The 24,251-nt window shown below is 47.4% G+C and overlaps 1 protein-coding gene across 1 annotated transcript; it reads right to left on the reverse strand.

Moving 5' to 3' along the window:
• Window positions 1–856: 856 nt before the first annotated feature.
• On the reverse strand, window positions 857–23,432 carry LOC131578450 (alpha-2-macroglobulin-like protein 1). Its single transcript, XM_058837167.1, has 36 exons — window positions 23,374–23,432; window positions 22,615–22,812; window positions 21,536–21,780; window positions 21,127–21,179; window positions 20,186–20,203; window positions 19,506–19,665; window positions 18,817–18,901; window positions 17,886–18,000; window positions 17,438–17,552; window positions 16,902–17,011; window positions 16,198–16,365; window positions 15,671–15,901; window positions 15,202–15,265; window positions 14,246–14,391; window positions 13,140–13,289; window positions 12,671–12,784; window positions 11,968–12,132; window positions 11,442–11,551; window positions 9,963–10,188; window positions 9,348–9,474; window positions 8,938–9,059; window positions 8,418–8,472; window positions 7,642–7,725; window positions 7,072–7,248; window positions 6,838–6,919; window positions 6,341–6,497; window positions 6,073–6,147; window positions 4,760–4,922; window positions 3,910–4,127; window positions 3,514–3,729; window positions 2,906–3,030; window positions 2,452–2,542; window positions 1,925–1,993; window positions 1,602–1,704; window positions 1,468–1,509; window positions 857–1,114 (listed from the first exon to the last, which is right to left on the reverse strand). The coding sequence occupies exons 1-35, from the start codon at window positions 23,430–23,432 to the stop codon at window positions 1,469–1,471; spliced, it is 4,437 nt and encodes a 1,478-aa protein (XP_058693150.1). The 3' UTR covers window positions 857–1,114; window position 1,468.
• Between the last annotated feature and the right edge of the window lie 819 nt (window positions 23,433–24,251).

Here is a 24,251-nt window from a genome sequence, read left to right on the forward strand (position 1 = left end):
GCACAAATCCCAGCCCTGTTGCAGTGTGTGGAGAGCTTCCAGGGCTGTAACCAAACCCTGACCCTCAACCTTCACCTGTCTTCCAGACCATCCACTCTTAAGCCTGCCTTTGCATTTACCCATCACACTCTTACAGCCAGCTCTAGGGAGGGTCTGTGGAGATCTGCCTGTTTATACAGAGACATGCCACTGTCAAACTAAAAGATCTGTGATCACCAGCATTTAATTGTGAGGTTTGATTTTAAAAAAGCAGTGATAGATGTTGAATTTTCACACACTCTTTGGCTGCTGAATTGCCAGTCCAGCTCCTTGTAATGTGGCAAAGACCCTACTCACTTTCCTCACTCATTAGTAGCGAGTTCAACCCCAGGGCACCACCCCATCCTGACAACTCATGTTTGACTTGTCCTGAGCAAGATCCACAGGAGGTGTAGAAACTAAAATCACTCCCTTTCTGCTTTCTATGCCAGGAGGACAGAGTCAGTCTGTGAGGTACACAGCAGGGTAGATTTACACCCACATAAAGTGCCCCAGCAGCCAAGACCTTATGGCTCAGCTACATCTGTGTGCAGTAGATGATGCTCAGTGGGCTCAGTCTCCATGCAGGACTAGGAGTCCTCACCCCACACTGGTGGCTGCACAGCACTGCTAGAGGAGAATCCAGTGCTGCAGGAAATAAATGCCAGAATTTGCTTCTGCCCACTCTTCCCAGGTAAACTCTGTCACAGAGTCCAAACACACACCACAGTACCCAGATTTGTGATTTGTATTTTATTTTCATTATTTTTACAAGCAAGAAAATCGCTGGATTAAAACAATCAGAATTAATCAGACACCCAAAAAAAATCACCAGGTAATGGCTGTCAGGATGGGCAGCATAGGTTAGGCTTAAGTTAGTCCTGAAATCCAGCCTGAGATGTGTCCCAGCACCAAAATCCCAAGCCTGAGATGTGACTTTCCAGGTGACAGAGGTCTCATTACACCAGGAGCAATAATGCAGCAGCCCCTCTCTCCTAAGGTATCTTGCACTAGTGGGATCCCTGGGAGCTGAAGCAGTGGACAGTAAGGAGGCAATCCAAGTCCCTGGAGAAATGAGAGCAGAAAAGAGAGCAACCTAGAGAGAAAATAATATGACCAAAATTATTAACTTTGGGATTCTAACAGCTAGGGAGCACAAGCTCTCACTAAGAACTCTAAAGGAAAGGGTTTTTTTTGTTTGATCCAGTATCTTTGTTTTACTTCAGCTCCTCCCCAGAAAGAGAAACTCTCCACACCCAAATATAAAAAGCTGAAACCAGTACCACGAATTCTGCTTAGTGAATTTCAGATACAGTCCTAGATGAAGGGAACATGCTGAATCAGAGATACTCAGGGCTCCAGTGGGACACAGAAGTGGGTGGGGTGCAGAGGAAGCACAACAAGACTGCTAGTTCTGCACAGGTGGCTGAGGAGGGGATTTGCACCTACCTCAGATGCAGAAGATGTTATAGTCAGCCAGGGCCTGCTCCTCTGCAACAGAACAGGAGAGGTATAAGTTATCCTTGCACAGAGCCATGTGCAAACAGCCAGGCAGCTCTGGCACCCCATGGTTCCACACTGACCTGGGTTGTAGTAGTCATAGACCCTGACATGGCCTGGCTTCAGGTTGGTCACCTCAATCTCCTGCTCCAGATGCAGGATGTATGTGTCAGAGATATGGCTCAGCTGGGGAAGAAAGTAAATGACTGTTTACTTACAAGCTGTTCTTTTTATTCCTCATCTGAACTTGATCCTACTAACTGACAGTAGCAACTCTGTAAATTCAAACACTGAATTTCAAGATGAATATTGAGTATCCTGCTCTGCTAGCCCCAGTCCTGGATTCTCCCAACAACTCTGGCAGTGCCCTCCACTCCTACAGCTTCTCTAGCAGCACAGACATTACCTTGTCTAAGTAAATGGCAACACCTTCTTGTGTTTTCTCAGTTCTTCTCACAGAGTGCCCATGCTGCAGCTAGGACATGGGAGAGGAGGAAGCAATTTAGTTTTGCCTTTTGAAAGGAAAGTCTCAGACATCCCAACAAGGTTTATCTAAGTTTGAGTGGGCAGGTTCTCATTCACTCACTTCCAAATGTATTTTGGGCTCATGTCTTCAGGCTGATCTCCCTGCAGGGCCACCCAGCTCCTGCAAACCCCAAGGACAAGAGCCTGGGCTACTTAGCTAACAGGGATATGCTAAGCTGATCGGGCCAGAAGTATCACCATCCTCAAGACTCAAAGAAAGAGCCAACAGTATGTGTTCAAGTTCATTGTGTGGCAGAGGGGAAGGGATGGTGAGATTGCTCAAGGAAGAGACAGGCAACACCTTCCTATGCAACCTTCCCATGCAGCCTTCCCATGAGCCTTCCCCTCTCCTTGGGCACAGATGTTCCCACTGACACCACATCCCCACCCTGATTCCACACTTCTTACAGACATCCCAGATCCTGGAGCCAGGGCAAATCCAGTCAGTAATGACACCTCAAGAATCACCATGTTGGAAGTCGATTTCTTTCCATTGTACCTGAGGGAGAAGATTAAAAAGAGAGTCTCTGGGGGAGAGCATTAAAAAGAGAGTCTCTCCTAGCTTTCCCTTCCCTTTACCACCAGACCCTGTGTGCAGTGCCCTGAGGCAGACAGCCCAGCCAGGGCTGGGGCTGAGGCAGTCACTGCTCCCTCTCACAGGATGCAGAGGATGGCTGCACTGCTCTGAGCATCCCCAGTCTGAGCTGACTACTGCACACCTTTCCTCAGCAAGAGCCAAGGCTCTCCATTTGGCCCTCCTGCTGAAACTGCCTGGTACCTCCTCTGCAGCCAAGAAGCACCTCTCAGCTCTCCAGCCATGCCCAGCTTTCCTTCTCAAGTGGCACAAGATCTTTAGAGTCACCTGACATCGACATGGACAGTAACAGAGCGTGTATTGTCCTCGGTGCAGTTGACAGGCTCCGTTTTCACTTGCAAGGCAAAGGATGTTGAGTCTTGTGGGGAGGGCGTGTTGTACCTCAGCACCATCTGCAGGGAGAGACAAAAAGACAGACTAAGACATTGATAATTTGCTTGATATAATCTATGACACCTTTATTTTTTCACTGGCTACTCAACTCCTCAAGATTGGACCAAGACAGTGAACAGATAAATGATATGCAGTAAGCACATTCATTCCAGTACCCAAAATAAAGGTCACTCAGATTGGAAACCTTCCATGGGCTCCATCTCAAACTTTCAATTGAGACTGTGCAAGTCAGACACCCAGCAGTGGGACCACTATAAAACATTTTCGTCTTCCAGTACTCTTGAGAGCCATGGAAGCATCATGGTCCTCATATTTGGGCAGGTTCTGTCTGTTTCCTCCCACACACAGGTTTATTGCATTGGCACCAGGCTGGGATTAAAGCACAGTCAATGCACATTTCCTTCCACAGAGGTGCAACAGAGTTTTGGTTTAGACAAGATGAGGAGATGAGGGTGGTCAGAGCAGGGTCTGTGGGAACCTACCCGAGTAAAGACACAACAGCTGCCGTGGGCCTGCACCAAGAACTTGCCCGGGACCTCTGTCAGTGCCGCCTCCTGCACCAGCAGCCGGTTCTGGTAGGAGACTTGGAACTTCTTCCCAAAGCCTCCATGAGACCTCACCCTCACTTCTGCATCCCCCTGTGTGCTGTGTGTCAGTGCTGCATACTTAGCCAATGCCTGCAAGGCCACTACTGTGTCCTGAAAAGGAAAACACAATTACATTTGCATCTCTGACATCCAGAGACACTTGATATCAGGATCCTGAGGACCTCCATATCCAACCACCTTTGCCCAAAGCATTTACACCTGCACACATTGCGTGCATATCTTGCAGAGGTTCTTTCTCAAGAAACATCCCCTTCCCTGGCCATGAGTTACCTGTGTTGAGGCAAAGCCTCCATAGGCATTCTGCTGCCTGGTGAGCCAGGCCACGATGCCAGAGGCTGTGGTGAGGTCAGACTCTGTGATATTTGGCTTGGAGAGCAGGGCCAAGAGGATGTAGGCTGTCAGCTCCACATCTGTGGATATTGGCTGTGACCAAGGGCTGGTACTGGTTCTGGGTTTGGATGAGGTCTGACTCCAGTGGATCTGCCCATCTGGGAAAGGAAGGCAGTAGAGGGAACCTTGAAGGATGTCAGGGAAGAACTCCTGTGGCCTAGCCTCCTAGACACAGTGGCTTGTGTCTGCAGAGACCATTGGGTAAACACCTTTTGTCTGGGTAATCACATCCCCAGGGCAGCTGAAAACCTATGTATTTTGCAATACCTAACACTCCGTATTCCACACTAAGGTGACATACAAAAACTAATGCCAATAATCTGCATATGAATTTCCTCCCAGTTGTCCAAATTCTGTATTGCCTTGTTTGCCAGGTCTGATACTAGCCAGCTGTCCACTGGCCAGCCCTGAGGGTCAGGGACTAGCAAGACATGGGGCAGCTTGCTTTCCTCTCTGGCATTTTGCAGTCCTGCACAAGAATGCCCAAGTCTCGCAAACCCCGACCTCCACTTCAGGTACCAGAAAAGGGCGAGAGATCTGAAGGAAATCAGCACCCACACCACAGTGTTGGCAGCACATGCTGTGAGCTCACTCAAGGGATGTCTAAAACCTTTCTTAGTGATGGGCCTAGAGGGTGAGGCTGTGCTCCTCCCAGGCTACACATTACCAAGGGCTCAGAAAGGTCACCTGTCCCTTCTCTGGTGTTCCCCTGGCACTGAGGGCCCCGTACCTGCTCTGATTGCCTTTCGGCCGAGCACATCAAGGAGCTCCTGGGTGCGCTGAGAGTCCTTAGCCAGGGCAAAGGTGTAGGCCAGCAGGGCCTGGGTGTAGGTGCTGGCAGCCTTGGGGAGGGCAGGAGCAATGCAGCCCAGAGCCCTGCGCACCACTGTGCTCTGCAGGAGAGAGGAGAACGGTGCTGGTCACACACAAACCCCTGCCAGCCAGGCAGACCCTGGGACACAGGCAGAAGCATGCAGTGGCACATGCCGGCACAGAAAGCAGCCCATTCATTCACTCAGGTGACTCTGCTCGGTCCTGCACTCTCTGTATCAGTGCAGCACCAGTAGCAGTGTCTTCAGCCCTTGGTGGAAGGTGCTTGACAGAGCTCCCCCCCTGAGCTGGGTTTGGGCTTCAGCAGTGCTCTCTCAATGAAATTAATACCTTTCCTGTGGGAATAACACCACTGTGTCTTACTTTCCCATTCCAAACGCAACAACAGCAAAACCACACAGTTGCAAATGTGTACACATAGCCTGCTGAGCAGGCCAACTGTGTTTAATTCACCTTCACAGTGAATAATTGAATTTATGGTGAAAAAAGGGTGACCTGAAGGACATCTATTACCAGAAAGAAGTTTAATTTCCACCTGTCTTCCTTTTTTTTTGCCTAAGTCTACTGCTTTCTGTTCTGTTGAAAAGCATTGCTTTTTCACTTATTTTTCTGATCTCCAGAGAACTTCACTTCTCAGTGTCTACCATTGTGTTTCTCCATCAAGTTAATTGGTTGGGTTTTTTTTCCCTCTACCACATTCTAGTAACTAGCTACAATCCTTAGCCCTTGTAAGAGCTCCCTCTTATCGTTATTACTTAAGCATGCAGTTCAAGCTGCCCTACAGCACTCTTTCCCAGACTTCTGCTTTTTTTGCCAAGCTAAACCCTATTAAGAGTTACATTATGTCTATTTACTTGACTGTGGGAGCAGCTCCACCCACCTCATGATCAGCCTTCAGCTTCATAGGACCAGCAAGGGGATGGGAGGCAGAGGGGAGTGGGAATGAACAGCTCATTCCGGGAAATGGCCAGCACAGTATCAAGCTATGAAGTCTTGTGGTCCCCAGTAGTTTAACCTCACCTTTTCCATGCCAGGGATGTCCTCCTCAAAGAGAGAGTTTTCCCCAAGAAGCTGTAAAATCTTCCACACCCACTCTATTACTTTGCCCACAAGTCCCTCCAACGTGCTCTGTTGCCTACCCCAGTGTTACCCTTAAGATCTTTAAGATTCAGATCTTAAGGCAAGAGCATGGCAAAGAATCCCAGTATTTACCTCTGGTGTTGCTCCTGCCTCCAAGTATGCAGCAGTGATGTAGGCAGCCAAGGGGACTTCCCCATCTACACCTCCCTAAAAAAAGTATAGACATCCAAAAAGCTGGGAAAATTAACAGGCAAATACTGAAGCTTTTCAGGAGAGGCCTCCTCTATCCCTGGCTTGCTCCCCCTCAAGAAAGCACAGAAACACAGGCAAGTGAATTTAAACAATTACCATCACACTTGGTAAGAACTACTTGGTGTTGTCCTTCAACTGTGGCTCCTACCTTCATGAATGTGTGGAAGAGTTGTCCCACATTTTTGAAGCAACCACTGGGAAGCTGGTGGAATTCCAGCCAGGTGAGAGCAGCTTGGATAATCCGGTTGTCCAGGTAAATGTATGGCTTGGCTTGGACAAAGCATTTAACTACAAATGCAGTCAGCCTGATTGAGAAGAGAAAAAAAGACATGAAAGAAGGAAGAGAGAATCAGAGAGAAGTAGAATGCATGAAAGAGCAGGAAGAATGAGTGGAAAGAAAGAATCTAAGCAGAAAAAAGTGGGAGTTTGAAACTGGTGTATCTCTTTAACTATTGTGTTATTTCTAATGTTCTGGTTCAAGCTCAGCTCATCCCCAGGATTCGGGATGCCTACCCATGGGACGACCTAGTACACAGAACCTCTAGAACACTTTGGATCTTATAGTACAGCAAGGGTTTTGTGCTTGAAGCAGAAAACTGCCCACCTCCTGGCTGTCAGACAGCAGGGAGAGAGCCCAGGGCTTACCAAGTATTACCATACTGATCCTCGATACCAAATTCACTGTAGGAGCCATCAGGGTGCTGATAGTGCAGCTGTATCTGGTACCCTGGGAAGCAGGACAGGACATGAGTGCTCACAGTGGATCTGCCACGAAATCACTGTGAAGGAACGGGGTGCTTGAGTGATCCAGGTGGAAGGGGAGTAGGAACCTGGGACTGTTGGACACAGGGCAAGGCAAGGTGGGTCTGTTGTACTCACCACTGCGTAGGAATCCCGTTGCCCTGTCCTTGATCTCAGGGCTCAGCTGCCTCGTCTTCTCCAGGTACTGCAGCACATAGACAATGGGGGCAAACAGCACCATGTTCTGCTCCCCACAGCCGTGGGGCAGCTGCACCAGGTGGTCCAGGTTCTGCAGTGCCGTCCCCATGAGGTCCCCTGAGACAAAACATAAGCACCCTGACCACCTCCTGGGCAGTAGGATCCACCTCCTCCTACCTGTGACCATTCCCAGCCGTGCACCAAGCAAGGTAGGCCCAGCACAGCAGTGTGGGGACACCTCTGTCCAGCCACTTTCTCCATTCTGCTGTGCCCCTCATATGAGCTGTACACATTCCCATCCTGGCAGGGAAGGTCATTGACACAGCACTGTCTCCCTTGCTGCGTGTTTTAGGCTGTCGGTAATCAGGAAACACAGCCACACACATGGGAAGAACATGGCAGTGGAGCTTTGGAAACTCAGAAGTGCTGTGTGGGGGAATTCAGATTTTCCTAGGGCTAAACTCAGACATATGGGATTTGCAAGGGCACTGCCATAGCTTAATTCCTTACCAGTGACCGAGACAGTGGCTCTGACTGAACCTTCAACCACATTTAGAGGCAACACCAGGGACACAGACTCCTCTGCTGGATTCCCTGACATCAGTCAGGTGAGGTGTGGGGAGACAAAAAAGAAAGAGATTCTGGTGAAAAAAAGTCTTCAAAATCCCCAGAAACTGTTCAAGGCTGTTCTGTGATAACTTCCCGTATTCCTGTCACAGAGGCTGTAAATCACTTCAGAAGTCCGTGTCCCATTGCACCCTTAACTTCCTCCGTCCACCTCATGGTAACTGCTGTCCTAACACCCCTCTTTATAAAGAGATTGAGAGGATTTTCTCCTGGAAACCCTCAGGGGTCAAAGCTACCTGTTTTTCTCTACAGAAGTTACTCCATCTCATTTAAGATTTCAGTTGCAGACCTGTCTTCTCAATGCTCCACATGCTCTCAAAGTCAGCTGATGGCCCCATCATACACCATAACATTCAAGACAGGAACAGCAACCCTAAGCCATGTCCTCCAGCCTCACCATGTTCAGTAGTGAGGTTTTATTTCCACAAAGGAAAAGGCCTCAAGCTGTCACATTAGTGGAAGAAATGTTGATGGTAAAAGACCAGACCTACCCACATCCCTGCCTAGGAGAAAGCCCTAGCTGGCAGCACAGCTAGAGTACACTTGTGTAGCTTCATCATGCGGACAGAGAAAATAGTTCAACAAGTGGAAAAACCCAGAAGGGGGTTAGGCAGGAAGAGGGGGATAAAAAGGGTGAAAGAAGAAAACAATCCATCTACCTTTTTCGGGACACAGGATGGAGCTGTGAGCCTTTTCTACCAACACTCCCTCTGGCTGTTGGAGCACATAAAAGTAGCATTTTAATGCGCACCCAGGAGAGAAATGGGATTACAAGTGGATTAGAAGAAGGTATGTTCAGAATCCTGGTTCAGGGTGGGCAGCCAGCTGGAGTATCATCATTATCACACAAAAATGCAAACTACTTTCAATCATTTTTGCTTCTGATCAGAAACCAGCGTGCATTTTCAGAATATACTAAATTCTGAATATCTGTGAAAGTGGTGCTGTAAGATTCAGCAGAGAACTCAGGGGACAAGGACAGAAAATAGTGTTTAAAGTTTTCCATGGTTTGAAGTGGAGGATGTCCCTTTACCTTCTACATCCATCAGCTCTCACGCCCTGAGATGATAATTACACATTTTGAATAGCAAGGGGTAGCTCCCAAAATTAACATACACAAAATCTGTGAATTGCACAAAGCCTGCTTTGAGGCTTAGGTAACAGAACAACTTGACTGACCCGAACTTGAATGAGTTTGGTGATCACGTCTTTCTGTCCTTGTTTTGGGACGAATGGTATCTCCTCACCACAGAGCTCTTTGGTGGCCACAGCCTCTGTGCTCAGGGTGATGTTCACGAGCCCTGAAAATAACACACATTTAGGTCTATAAGACACCTTCTGAGGAAACACTTCCTGTTAATACAATAGACATCACCTGTTGACAACAAAAAAATTGATCAGAGCCCTATATGTTTTTGTACCTCCTAGCACAGGCTTGTGAGTAACCATGGCCATAGGAGAGATGCAAGTAAGTGCTCTCTGGGTAACAGAGCGAACAGCTGCTCACTCTGTGTCAGCTCTTACAAAACATCCCCACCTTGGTCCCATCCCTTCCCAATTCCACCACCCCACCTCCCTGTGCTTCTCACCCAGTTGCTCAGCTGTGACACTCCACTGAAAGGTCTTGGCTTCCCCGGCACATAAGCAGCTGCTGTAGACACAGCCTTTGCACGGCTTCAGCTGGAAGTGTGCAAACTCCTCCAGGGTCACTTGGATCTGAAGGGGCAGCAGGGATGGCAGGTGGCAATGAATAAACATCAACAACACAAAAAGGAAGCCTACAGAGGGTGGAAGGAGGGGCACAGCCTGAGAGGAATACACACAGATTGTTTGATTAGCCAGGGATCAGGCTGGGAGAGCTGAAGTCCTGGCAACATGGCAAGGGTTATCAAGGGCAACAAGTGTGTCTGTGTTTGTGCTTGGGATTGTCCCAGCCCAGGTGCAGGACTTGGCCTTGCTGAGCTTCATGGGGTTTGCACAGGCCCAGCTCTCAAGCCTGTCAAGGATGCATCCTTATTTCTCTTTTTAAAAGTGGGGGTAATGTTGTCCCTTTTCCAGTCAGAGGGAACATCACTGAATTGCCATGACTTCTCAAAGGGGATTTGGAACTGGATGATCTTTAAAATCCCTTCCCCTATGATTCTATGATCACAGATGTCAGCCATGTCCCGCTTTTCTTGCAGAGGCTATCAGGGCTCACCTACCCTCATGCATTTCTGCAGGTTGTTGGAGACTGTGGCCTTCAAGTTGAAGGTCTCACCCAGGACCACAGAGGATGGCAGTGGCAGCTCCACAAGAAAGGGCTTGGAAACAGTCAGCCGGGAGGCTGGAGCAAACCCAAAGCCGTGACGTCCTGTGCAGAACATTCCTGCTTTCCATTCTGTGATGGCTTCAGGCACAGTGACAGTGATACTCTTGTTCCCACTGGGGCTGGGGAGAAGTAGACACCGACAGAAGCATTCAGTTGAATGGTGCCATATGCCACGCCAGGTGACGTGCTCTGTGTCCTTCTCTGCAGAGCACCCCATGCCCTCACCTCAGTCCAACCCCTACTGAACTTGCAGCCCTTGCAGGGCTCTAAGTGAGTCCTTGTAGAGGTGGGGACCCCACCTCAGGAGCTTATATCCACAGAACACTTGGGTCAGGTAGGTTACATGGCTGCAAGATGCCATCAATCACAGGCAGGACTTGCCCTTTGCGCATCTAAAAATCCCTTACAGATATCAGCAGCCTTATTCTTCTTTGCCTAGGAAATGGAGAACCAGAAACCAGAAACCAGCAGAGCAACAGGATTAGCAGCAGCAGACCTTAGCAAACAAGGCTGATTCAGCCATTCTTTGTCATGTGAGACACTGACAGCTTAAAGCCCAACAGGAGGGCACGGCAGAGACTTGTCCTGTGCACACATCTCAGCTTTTGAGAGAAGATTGTTCTGCAGCTTTCACCACAACTGACAAAAAAAGCAGACATAGCTAAAGATACTGATATTATTTAGCTAATTTCATCATGCAGGAAGGCAACACACACAGCACAGAAACCTTTTGGTGGCTCAGATCAGGTTGGTGGACAAGTCACAGAGGAAATATCTGCTGGTAGTGGGGAAGAGGTGGATGTATCTGTAAGGACAGTGGAGCTGGGAGAGGACAGATGTTGATGGGAAATATGTTCAGGACCTGTGCTGAGCATATTTCAGTCTTCAGAGAACACACAAGAAAATCTTGAAATCTCAGATGAAAAATCTCCAAAAGCTCTCTCAACAGACCCTGTGTGCACACTGAGCCTTTCTCACAGGACACAGTTTTCAGTCCTGTGAAGGACTTCTATGTACATCAGCTTCCCCTGGATACCAGGATACATCCATGAGCACGTTTTGGGAAATGCAAGCCCACAAGACTACCAAAAGCAGAGTGTAGGCAGTGAGCTAAGCTGTTTTGCTGCACCTCGTGCTTTTCTATCTTCCTATGCCAGCCACCTTTCATGGATGACCAGCACTTCTAGTAGAGGAAAATGCATTTAATGCATACATCAGCTCCGACAATGAACAGCCTACAGGAATGAGCCCTGTGATCTATGTTCCTAAGTGTCTTGCACAGCTGCCTATGACCTAAGCTCAGCTGCATCTGCTGCCACTCCCAGCCACACAAAATGGCCCAGACTAAACCCCCGCTGCTCAGTTTACTCACCCCACAGAATACAAATCCCACAGCCAGGTTTGGTGGAAATGCTTGTGTACTTTCTCTTCAGCTGAGGAAGAAGGTGGAAACATAGTGGGCTGATAGGTTGCTATCAGATGCTCTGTTGGAAACAACAAAGAGCTATAGTCACCACAGGGTCCTCAGGTCCTGGTTAAGAGCAGAGGAGCTCCAGCACAGCTCAGGCTGCAGCAAATTCAGTCAGCTCTTGACAGCATGGCAACAGAACAAAATGTGCTGTCCCAGTTTTTAAAATCCTTTGCCTCATATCAAATGTCAGAGGTGCTTTGGGCTTTACTTCCATGTGGAGGCACCATGGGACAGCCAACATTTCCCTCACTCTAGAGTTAAAACCTGTGACCCAAACATCCCACTAACACCCCTCATATTAGCACAACAGGTTAGGGACAGGAAACCCTCCTTCTCCTCCATTTGTACTTACAGCTAGTGCTGCCTCTTGGCTCAAACCCAGGACTGCTTTCACATAAAAGACTAAGCCTCCAATGTAAGAAGAAACAGCTGGCAGATGCTTACTGTTATACACTTTATGGGGCTGGGCAAACATCAACATGGGCCTGGAAATAATCTTTCCTGTTCCCCGCTGTGTACTTGTCAGTGGAGTGGCTGGACATACTCTGGGTTTCTTGATATTGGTGTTGGACATAATTTTCAACCCCATTTCCTGTAGGAAAAGATTAATCACCAGAAGATTGTCCTCTCCTCTCTGCCCTCTGCCCTTGTGCCTTCCTGTCCCCTCATACAGTGGGGACTTGGCTGTCCTCTGTATTCTCTTCCTTTATTTTAAGAAAGAATAATTCAGATCCCCAGCAATGGGCAAACAAGGTCCTATAAGGTAATTCATCTGGCCTGAGTCAGCCAAATTTATTCCTTTACAAACACATGGTCATTTGAGTACTCTGCCTTCTCTGCCTGCAGGGTGCAATTGTTCGTGCTATGAAGATCAAACAAATTGTGTGAAATCCAATTAAAGTAATGAATAATCCTTGGCATCCTGAGTCACACAACCCAAATGTGGCAACCACACAATGATTTTTTCCTTATACATTTCAAGTCACCTATTCAAATAATGAGTTACAAGGGCCTAAAGTGCACCTGTTCACTGTCCTGCCTGCAGTGGCATCCCTTGGATATTGGAAGTCAGGGGCCACATTTCCCTCAGTCCATGAATTATCTCAACCCACCAAATCAACCATTTTTACCCTGAATGCCGTAAACACATCAGGCCCATCAGAATTTGGGAACCCGCATGAACGATCATCTTCAGACACTTGGTGAAGATACCTGGAGTTATAAGATGGGAACAGCCCATAGATCTGAGAAAGCAAGGAAAAAAAAAAAAAAATCAGTGCAAATTAAACCTGGCATTCCCTTCCTCTAACACTTCCAAGGCCTGTTTGAGATACTTCTGGCTACTGCGTATGAACGCGTGCCAGAAAGCCCAGGATCTCTGTCACTCTTCCTGGGCTCTCCTCTGACAGTGAGATGAGTGACTGAGTGGTACTCAACCTCTTCCTTAGTCCCTAATCCCTACCCACCACACTGGGAACGCTGCTGATTCCTCCAGGCCGTGCTTTCAGTTTCCTGGAGTTAAGTTCTGCAGAAGTTCAGTCGCCTCCCTCCCGCCTCATGTCAGCAGGGAAGGGAAAACGTCAGAGCAGGCTCACTCACCGAGTGGCTGCTCAGTTCTTTTCCTGGCTTCATCCAAAAGGAGCTTGGATCCACAGCCCAGACAGCACAGGTGGAGCCAGGAGCTGCCTGCAGGTGGAGGCCAACCTGTGAGCCAGGGAGAGTCTCTGGTGTTGAGAAGCCCAGCTCTACCTGGATGGGAAGAATGCAGGCAATGCCTGAGTGACATTTCTAGGTGCCACCCTACCATTTCCCAAGCAGGGAAGGGACCTACATGAAGAGAGTTTCCAAAGACCTGCCTTGGACAGAAACCCAAGGATCCTCCCAGGTTCAGAAGGTGTTTAAAAAACACCACATTGAAGTTCTAACAGGAAAGATGGCAGAGGGGGAGCCATCAGTGTGCATACGGTGACATTCCCGTGTCAGAGCACAGTTCTCTCTTCTTTACCCAGCAAGCCAGCCAGCTATGGTCACACACCTCACAGCTGTCTTATGAAGCGCCTTCTTCAGGGGCCCCAGATCAAAAATAAGCCTAGTCCTTATCTCCAGGCTCTTTGTGGGATGAGCCTCAGTTTCCTGAAAGTCTTCCTGTTCTTGTTTGAATCTGACTGTCTATGGCAGACAAACAGCTGAGGAGCAGGGGTAATGCCCTCTCAGAAATTCACTTTTGGAGCGCAAGACACAGCCAAGAAAGCAGATTCCCGAGGATGTCACAATGACCAGATGCACTCAGCCCTTTCTGGACGGCCAGTAAAATCCACTTCTTCCCTCATCTACTTTCAGATGTCATCCCAGTACCACATAATAGCAATCCTAATTATCTGCTGCAGCAGCAGAGCAGCCCTGAGCTCTCCTGAGAACCACACAAACGACCTGTGCTGGGCTGGATTATCTATGATCCTCCCAGGCTGCGGTTGCCTATGGAGACAGACAGCAACTCTGCCTTTCCCAAACATCGCAGCAGCCCCCACAATGCTGAGCACACACTTGCTCCAAGCATCACAGCACACCTCACCAATCACAAACTGCAGTTTCATGTGACTGCATCACACGTCCTATGGGCCACACACAGAGGCACAGCTCTCCTTTCATTGCAGCAGACACATCCACGCTCACACATCTAGCCACATCTCAGACACAAACCCTACCTTGTTTCTGAAACACGTGGAGACACTGAAGATGGCAGAATCGGCAATGATTTTTCCATTAGGAAAGATGACATAAACAACAAGTCTTGGAGCTGGGGCATAGGTCGAGCTGAATGTAAGAGGGATGGAGAAGGAGCTTTCCAGCACTAGATGGAGAAGAAGAATAAGAGAAGTAAGGAATAAGAAATAAGAGAAGTAGTATATCTTCTTCTGTAACAGGAATAGGAATAAGAGGAAGTAGATTTTGTAGTGAAAATAGAGTCTGATCAGCTTTGCCATTCTGCATATGCCTGTTTAAATCATTTCCTCCTTTGGTCTTTCAAAACCAAATTGATTTCTGGAGACTACTGAAACAATCAGAACATCTCTGGATCTGGTATTCAAGACAAGCGAAAGACTTTTTTTTTATTGCCTTGGGGACACAAAACAGTACTTTGGAGTTCAAGCTTAGGTCCACAAAGAGTAAGAGTCTCAGATATCTTTTAAAGCCTCCTCTCACCCAACATCTCCCATCCCATCACCAACAAAGAGGTGACCTTGTCCCAAAATACTTATAACTCAGGTTTTAAAAAACAGAGCTGGAGAAATAGGCAACAGTGGGTCAACAAACATCAAAATTATAAACTGTGGCATCCTAATGACCCGAATTATTTATAGAAGCAGTTGCTATGGAGGGTAAGGCTACAGTTTCATGCTTCAGGAGCAGCAGCAGAAGGAGACAAAAAGAACACAACAACAACACAACAAAAGAAGACAACAGAGGATGTGCCTATGGGCTGGGAAATGCTGAGTATTCCTCTCTTGGTCCAAAGCAGGAGGGCAAAGGGAACATGAAATTTAGAAAAGTGGTGAGACATCCCTACATTACAGGGAGGCTTATGCCACTTATCCAAATAAGAGTGGATGTCACAGACCACTAAGTGCTTGCTAGACATGACACTGGGGAGTGCACTTACTTCTTGGCAGCCCAACCCAAACAGTCTGCTGACCTGCATGGACTATCCCTCTTTTCCCTGTGACCTAGACAAGAACACAGAAAGGGATGGTCACATAGTCACATAGCCTTTGCGATCACTAAGAAGATCAAAGTAACCCTGAAATTAAATTGGGAGATTAAATGGGGGTTGGGGGAGGAATTTTAGCTTTATTTGCTCTCAGCTAGTAAGGAGAGCTCAGGGATGAAGTGATGGGGGAGAGAACAGGTAAGGCCGGCACCTGTGCAGAGCCTACAAGAAAGGTTCTGCCTTTGTTGCTATTACTGTGGTACCAGAATCAAAACCAGGATCCAATTCCATGATGACTGGAGGAACTCCCTGTCCTGGCCTGAGCCAAGACTATCAAGTAGTCTCAAATATCTTGAACCTCTAAGAGATGCTGATCTTGGGCCTTCAGCTGTCACCCACTAGTGCTTTCCCAGAAACTCACAAAGTAGGAGAAAATGATGCGCTTGGGCCCATGTTCCAGGTCTTCCTCATAAATTCTGAAGTCCACCTGGACAGACTGCATTTTACCACAGGGTATTGTCTCTGGCACACGGATGATAGAGAGGAAGCTCCTGCTGGTGCTGTAGAACGGATGTATGAAATAAGAGGCTCGCTGGTAACTCAAGTCAACTGTCCCAGGCTTTCTGTCCGAATCTTGATGCAGGACACTTGCCTGGTGAGACAAAAGAACCAAACCAGTTAATTTCTCTAGTTAATCAAGTCAGCTGCAAATCACCTTGGATTTGCAAATCACAAAGGACAGGTCTTGCTGTGGAGAGTTCATGAGGAAGGGAACTGAGACCTGGAGAATAAGCTCTCAGAGGGAGAGCCAAGATCTAGAACATGCTGAGGTGCTTCAGGTTTGAGTTACTCTCCATCAGGAAGGAACAAAAAGGATGTCTATGGGGCAGTAAATAGCTCTGACGTGCACACATACTCCTGCCACAAGACACACCCTTCCTTCCTTACCTCCAGGGAGACCAAGGTGCTATTCCAGGCAGAGGTGTCCAGGGTAAATGAAACTGTTCCAGAGTCTCCAGTGATGAACTTCTGCCTAAATTGCTGCTCAGCACAGTTTACTACAAGAAGGACTTCTTTGTTCTTCAGTGCCTTGCCTTGGTAATCAATTACTTTAATCTGAGAACATCATGGGGAACAAGAGAAGTGCAGAAAAATCTAATCAGCAGGCAAAATCTCTGGCTTCCCCAAGTCAGGAGCAGTGTTTCCAAAGACAGCAAGATCACTCTTTCAGTCACCAATAATTTTATCAATACTGCTACTGCTCCTATTACCACTTGCACTACCATGTTCATTCACAGAATTACAGAATCACAGAATGGGTAAGGTTAGAAGGGATCACAGGGGGTCATCTGGTCCAACCTCCAGTATTCTCCACTTCTCAGCAGAGGACTTCCTGGCTGATGAAATTCCAAATGTTTGGGTTTGCACCCCAGATATTTAAGCCTATAGCTGCTCCCCTTCATGGGTTATTTGGTAAATGGCAGTCTTGGGACTTACTCTGACATTGGACAACTCAAGAGTTTTGTCTCTGGGAGTAATTTGTGCCCTCCCAAGCCCCTGGCTAGAAAAGGGGTCAGAAAAGGCGGTAGGTAAATGTTACTGTGAAATATTGCTTATGCTCTCCCCTCCAAGGAACTGAAACTGGGAATTACCTTTCCTCTGAACATCTGTCCAGGGTGGTAGTAAGAATTCACATCATCAAACAAAGCCAACCCGCCAATCCTGGAGATAAGTAATTTGTGGGAAGCATTGACCTGTATCTCTGAATGGAAGCAGCAAGACAAAAACATGAGAGAAGGAGCAAGAAAGACAAGCACTTCTCAGCAATTTCCCTGCAGAGTGACCCACTGGTAATACAGATGGACACGTTCAGCTGCACACATATTTCACATCCCAATGGTGATCTTCCCAAGATTCTGGGTATCTAGTCTTCCTCCCACTTAACTTCTAGCTTTTAGAGAGCCTCATCTGACACCACACTCAGAGTGAGTGTGCCACACTGTCAAGAGCTGCTGTCCCTGTCTCTATATGCGAGGTTGGATAGCAGGCCCCGATGGGCTCAGAAGGCTCAGATCCCTTGCTAGCTGGAAAGTCTCCAGTGCATTTGGTCAGATTACCACACCTTCAGATCTTTTGGTCAGATTAGCACAACTTGCCTCTTCCCAGGCACCAGAAATTCTAAAGTTACCTGTGGCATCCTCCACCAGTGAGGCCTCTGCAACTATGCTGTCCTGATAGTACCGAAAGTCTCGGCTGAAGGAGGACAGGCTCACATTTGTGAAGAAGCAACCTGACTCATCTGTCTGAAAGTTCAGAGAGAAGGAAAAAGGTCTGAGCAAGGCACTTGGATTAGAAGTTATGGAAGTGGCAGAGGAACAGCGGCACAAAACCCCTGTTCTCAGGGTGCTTTGCCTTTTGGCATTGCAGCCCAGGACGTGAAGCAGGCACATGATGAGGCTCAGTCACAATCGTCAGGCACAGCTGCTGAGAGGCAGCACCAGTAGCAGTGGCCAAGCAGCCAAAATAGTGGGTTAACATTGCGATTACTTCAGCTAAAGGACCCAGCAGCCTTGTCTTACCCTAAGGCTGAGCACAAATGCCTCTGAATACGGCTCAGCTCTTCCTAAGCATCTCACCTGGTTGCTGAATTTGTGACAGAGATCGGGTTTGGAAGCACTGGGCAGGAACGGGGCTATCTTCTGACAAAGGCTCACATGAACCTTCCCCTGGATGCTTTTCCCACGAGTGGATCTGTTTGTGGGGAGCAGAGAAAGGAAGAGACAGTCGCACACAGTGGGAGAACACATGGCTTGCTTTGCATAGCCCCAGAGACCATGCACTGCCAGATATTCACAATATACCACAAGAGTGGCATCCACACAGCAGGCCCAGGAGTCCTGACCCAGCAAGTAGGGTCAGGCCAGGGCTGCGCAGCGATGGGAGATCAAGGGCTTTATGATATTATTAGCACTAAACTAAATTATTTTGGGTAACTAGAGTGTTGTAAGTGCTGACCGCATTATACGTCAGCATTAACTGCAATAACCCCAGGATGTGCTGAAGGCATTATCGTCTTATGACCATAAACATGGGTGACTAAGAAAGTGCCTTTTATTTAAAAATCACCTTCACAGGGGCTAACTAGCATTGTCCTTGGATCATACCTGGGGAAATTCCTTTTTGCCTCCCTTTAGTTTCTACGTGAGCATAATCTGGAAAAGCTTCCCATCATTTCCCATGAGTTTGTTCTTCAGGGAGATGAACACCACATATCTGCCACGATCTATCCCACAAACAGTTGCTTGTCAAAGGGTAGGCTGCTCCCCCAGGTTTTGTGTGTAGAGATTTGTGGAGTGTTTTTAGAAAAGAGGCATTTAGAGTATCAGAATGATAGTTACAGGAATGTTTTGTGTTGCCTCAGGGTGCAAACAGCTGTCATGGAAGATTTTGGCTTCCTGTGACTGAAGTGTAGTCGTCTTGCCCTTAGCTCCTCACGATAACCCATTCAGCTTGTGCACGTCAGGCCAGAAATTAACACAGGGTCATCCCTCCAGTCAGAATCCTCACCTGCCACATACCCGGAGCAGGAAGGTTGTATCTAGTGCATAAATCTGACTTGGCGCCTCAAAGATCACTTCAAATTTTGGCAGCACTGGAAAGGAAAACCAGGGAACTGTAGGAAACACAGGCCAGGGACAGCCTTCACAAAGAATTAACGTAAAGGCAGACTGTGGTGGAATAAGGGACAGGAAATGGGGAAGGAAGGTGGTGAGAAGGGGAAGGGAAAGGAAAGATTTTCCATGTATCTTTAACACATTTGTGTGTAGGCCCTGGATGATTTGCTCCTTCCCAAACTAAAACCAAACATCCCCGTGTCCCTCCACTTCTGACAGCTATTTTCATTGAGAGAAGACTGGCCTCCCAATACAGTTGATTAGGGAATGAAAGTGAAGTGAGAGGGCGCTGGACTTCATATGCTCTGGAAAAGTCCATCCTAAATTGCCTTGTTTTATCTGACTCCGGGATCCATAGGAATCAGCTGTGTCAAAGGTCTGGGGCCATGCACAACACTCCTCCCACACACTAAGGTCCTGAAGTCATCTCCTCTCCTAAGCCTCAGCTCAGACTCTTTCCTATGATGCTAATACTTTTCCCATGTGCTCCTAGGATGGTTATCAAGGAATAAACACCCTGCTTCCTGGACCAGGAGCACAAAGTCCTCTCAGCAGCTCAGACAAACCCCCACATGCTCTTACCATGCTCTTTAACAGAGAAGCTGCCGTAGGCTCTGGAGCTGGTGACGTTGATGACGTACGTCCCCAGCAGGGGCTCATCACTCAGCTGGAAAGACAGGTCTGCAATGCCATCCCTAGGGACCACGTTCTGCCACTGCTCTATCTGGTTGTTCTTAGGGTCCTGCACCCACAAGAAAGAAAGAGTTGTTCCAGCATCTCGCTGATCCACATCCCATAGAAACTGAGCTTCAGGATTTCAGTGTGGTAGACTACCAGATTCTACAGCTAAGGAAATGAGGTTTGGTATAGACTGATCAGGAAATTTTGAAGACATGATAATGTTCAGATTCTGCTCCCAGCATCTGACCCTCCTTCTACACTTATTTAAATTCTGATCTTAAGCAAAGCTTCTTCGCTGTTCTTACTTTCTTTCATAACCATCTAAGTTTTCTATTTATTCTTTTGCAAATCTAGAACAGCAGATTTCTACTGAAGTCCCTGGGAGCATAACCTCAAAGGAGTACATAAAAAAAAGCTGAAAGGAGTATGTTAGTTTAAGAATTTAACATCCAACAACAAAAAAAAGAAGGTCTACTATTCCACTCAGAGGTCTTTAAAATCTATCAGAAAGTGAATATGAACAGCACTGTGAAATGACTGCCATCACCATTACTCTAACATGAGGTTTCAGCATCACTCACCAGAAGAAACAGGGAAATCTGGGGAGGAAAAAATGCAAAAACATTAGAAAAGAGAAACACATGCCAGCACCACACACAAAGTACTTCAGACTCAGAGCCCTCTCTGAAGGATGTGCAACTGGTGATTTGGAAACTTAAGAGCACTGACAACAATACAATTCAACAGAATTCAACAATATTCAATTCAACAGAATGACTAGGTTGGAAGAGTAAAGTAAAACAAATGCCACCAAAAAGGAGAAATACCAGGTGGGTTTATTACAGTAAGGTCTGAAGAAAGGGAAAGGAAAAACCAATCTGGGGGTCACACAACACTTGCTAATGACTTCCTGACAGAAAAACTCACAAGTCACCACCCAAACAAATGTAGCTCTGGTTCAGGTCCAGTCTTAAGAGGGTTACAGAGGTATAGGATCACATAATTTGGAAAGAACCTCTGGAGGCCACCTTATCCAACGTCCTGCTGAAACATGTCTTCCTGAGCAGATTGTTCATAGCCTTCTCCAGCTATGTTCTGAACATCTCCAATGATGAAAATGCCTTTTCTGGACACATTTCCACATTGTTGCCATCAAAAAGTTTGTCCTAATGTCTAAGCAGCATTTCCCACATTCCATCTTGTAGGGTGCAGATTAAAAGCACCCTTCCCCCCAAGAAGGAAAACCTGTTTTACAATCTATTCACTCCCCCCATGACACCTTCACATCAGGAACCAATATGTCCCATACATACAGTTGCATGACTGTTCTACCAAGATGAGCAAGAGACACGCACACCTCTGCCACCTTCCTGGCAGTTACTATTGCCCTCTGCATACTCATAAAACCTGCCAGGGATAAATGTGGAAAAGCTGGAGTTTTGGCAGTGAGCAGGGTGGAAAGGAGGTAGGATCCATGCATGGTACAAGGCAGCCTCTTCCACAGCCCCCAGGACTTGCTTACCGAATCATTGAGTGCAAGGAATTCCTCATCCAGAGTCACAATGCGAAATTTCACTGAAGGCAAGGAAATCAGGGAATATATTATCAGATCTCAGTTTTTCCCTACAGACCCCTGCTCCATGTGCTACCCTAGCTTCTATCTCCAGTCTAGACACACTTGTGGTAACATCTGACACTAACATTTCCACATGTAAGGTACCATGGACATGGTTATCATTATCTACTGCCTCCTGCAGCTCCACAGTTATCACAAGCCAGACATTACAAACACTGAAACCCTATTCAGCAAGACACATGGTCTCAAAGCCTTGTGCTAAGGTTGTTCATGCATTTCAGGGCATCACAGTCTTCCCATATGGTGCAACCAGCAAAAATCCTGGGACCCTCAGCTGCTCCCATTTGCATCTCACCTGTCTGCCCTGGTTCATAGATGGGCTTTTCAGTTTGGATGATGGTGCCATTCCTCGCCTTGCAGATCAGGACCTTTTTCTGTTCCTCAACATTGACCCCTTCTCCTGTGATGGTCAGTTTTACAGTGGCAACCTCCTCCGTGCCATTAGCTGGAGGGGCAACCTGTAACACAGAGAGAGAAGAGCACATATGCCCCAGGTAATCTTCTGAGAGTGAAGTGGAACAACTAACTGGTTCCTTCACACTGTTCCAGGAGGGAACAATCACCAGCCAACCTCTGGAATCTGTCCTTTTTCCCACTGTTGACAAGCAAGCACCTGACTTTTGAGTCTTCAGACTTGTTCAGGAAGATGGGCAGATGACAGGAAGGTGGGAGATGGTAGCAGAGAATCGAAAGAGAGATTGAGCAGTTGCACAGCCTCAAATGTTAGGCTTTCAGAACTACCCAGCACTTACAAACAAGAAATCCAAAGTAGAAAACACAATGAGAAAGATGCCAAAGACCCCAGCAGCCTTAGCACAGAATATACAGTATAACAAAAAGGATATTGCTTAGACATGTCTGCGTTATCCCAGATCTTTGCTAAGTTCTCACCAACTTATTAACCTCTCACCAATTAATAACCTCTAAGATGCTGTTTATAAACAAGCAGCATATCCATTTCCATCCAACTAGTTCTCAGTAGCTCCCAAGAGCTGAGTTGCTGCCTGACTTCAGGTACTACAGAGACTTCAGTGTGTCCTGCATGACACCATTTCCCCAAGCTTTAGCTGTGAACCTGCACAAATCCTTCAGAAAGAGCTAAAGCTACTTCATCTGGTCCGTAATGGACAAGGACACAGGTGGTATCTGGAACCCTGGCAAATTTTAACAGATGAAAATTGCATTTAAAAATCAGATTCAGAAAGGAAATTCAGTGCTAACCAACAGACTGTGTTGGGCTGTGCATCCCTAGGCACCATCCATTCCCCTTCCTGAAAGGCTCACACCAAGACAAAGTGGACACAATCTATGTCACCCCTGGTAAGGGAGTAACACAAGCATTTTCCTGAAAGGAGAATCAGTGATGGAATTTGCCTTGGGTGGCTCACCCAGAACTTAGTGCACAGGAAAGTCTTCTTCTTCTGGATGGTTTCTTGCATTAAGACCTGCCGTCCTGCAGAGCGCTCCAAGGCCAGATTCACTTGAATTTTTGCATCATGACAGGTGATATGGAGGCAGGCAACCTGGGTGGACGGGTACCAGAGAGCTTCAGGAATCACCACCAGGTAATGTCTGTGGTGGGGAAAGACAGCAGAGGTGGTATCAGTTTGAGGACTCAAGAGATGCAAGAAAGCTTCCCTGCTGTGGCCCACTACTGCAGAATCCCTCAGCAATGTGCCATCAACATTCAAAAGCAACAGTGAGCCCAGCAAAGTGATTGCTTCACTGAAATGTGAGAAATAGTTTCTGCTTTATTAGGTTAAGTATAGGCCTACAATCTTTTTCAAACCCCTTATTCCAGTAATCTCCTGAACTCTCCAAAAACACCCCATGCAGTCTTCAAAAGAAATGGTTTCATAACCTTGCAGTCTAGACACCAGTGATTTGATCTAGCATTGCACTGCAGAGCAAACATCTCTGGGCCTAAGGTCTGACCCAGAAGACCCCCAGAAAGTTGGCTTGTATTGACCTGCAAGAGTCAAAGGCTTGGTAGGCAAGGTATAGGACTCAGCTACCCTTTGGGGTGATCTGATAGAGCAGGAAGCAGGAGAGCTGATGGCACGGGATGTGGTCCATCTAGCTAGACTGACGCCTTCATGAAAGAGACTGAAACAAGAGTTCAGCATCACTCACGGTTGGTGAGAAGCAGCTGCAGCATGGAGTAGAAGGCTCAGGAGGATGGTTATCCTCATCCTGGGGGTTCTTGCTGTCCAATCTCAAATGGCTCTCTTCCTCTGAAATCTCTGAGGCTGTTTATAGGGGGGTAATTTCTTTCTAGCACACCCTAAATGAAGAGGTGGGATGTGGGGAGGAGCCAGCCTCTCCCTCTCTCCTGAGATTCCACACAGGCAGCTGTAAGGATAAGTGTACTGTGCCAAGTGCCCCTTGGCCAATAGCAGCAACTTTGGCTGCCATCCACCAGTTCAGAACATCCCCTCCTGCAAGGCTCCTGTGGAGACACCTGACCAAATGGACTTCTCACGGCAAAAAAACAGTGAGAACTTTGCTGATCAGTGACCCAGGCCAGGTCCTGATCACTTGGCACTTGCATCCCTTTGTTTCAGCTGGAGATGGATTGCCATTATGCAGCCTGCAGCAAGAGCTGCCTCCTGCACACAGCAGTGTCCTCATTCAGGACAGAGCTCAGGAGCTCTGCATCAGATTAGGGGGATGTGAATCTCCTTAGGCTGCCTGGCTTGAGAATGGAGTGAAACCTTCCATGTGCCTAAGGAAGTGCTGCAGCAACACTGCCACCAGCCAGCAACCGCTAATGAGCTAATGACTTTGTCTTTTCCTTCCCTGTGTACCATGAGGAAAATGGAAACAAATACTGGCCCACAGAGGTCTCCACCAGGGCCCTGCAACACCCATTAGTCATGGCACTATCTGCAAGGAGGGCAGGAATGCCTTCCAGTTCTGCATTATTTGTGTCTGGGTCTAAAGGTCTGGAATCCAGGGATACAGCCTTTTGGTTCTGCTTTTGGTCCAGTGGGTCAGCTTAAAACTCACAA

This window comes from Poecile atricapillus, chromosome 1, assembly GCF_030490865.1.
Source record: "Poecile atricapillus isolate bPoeAtr1 chromosome 1, bPoeAtr1.hap1, whole genome shotgun sequence".
NCBI lineage: Eukaryota > Metazoa > Chordata > Aves > Passeriformes > Paridae > Poecile > Poecile atricapillus.

What these genes read in the sequence shown, in the direction of transcription:
- LOC131578450 (XM_058837167.1), bottom strand. Translation starts at nt 23,432, where the DNA reads ATGAGGATAACCATCCTCCTGAGCCTTCTACTCCATGCTGCAGCTGCT. An exon ending in TGTCACAGCTGAGCAACTGG is followed by an intron (nt 9,060 to 9,347) that starts GTGAGAAGCACA and finishes TGTTATTTTCAG; the next exon opens with GGCTCGTGAACATCACCCTG. An exon ending in CATCCTGTGTCCCGAAAAAG is followed by an intron (nt 7,726 to 8,417) that starts GTAGATGGATTG and finishes GACTGATGTCAG; the next exon opens with GGAATCCAGCAGAGGAGTCT.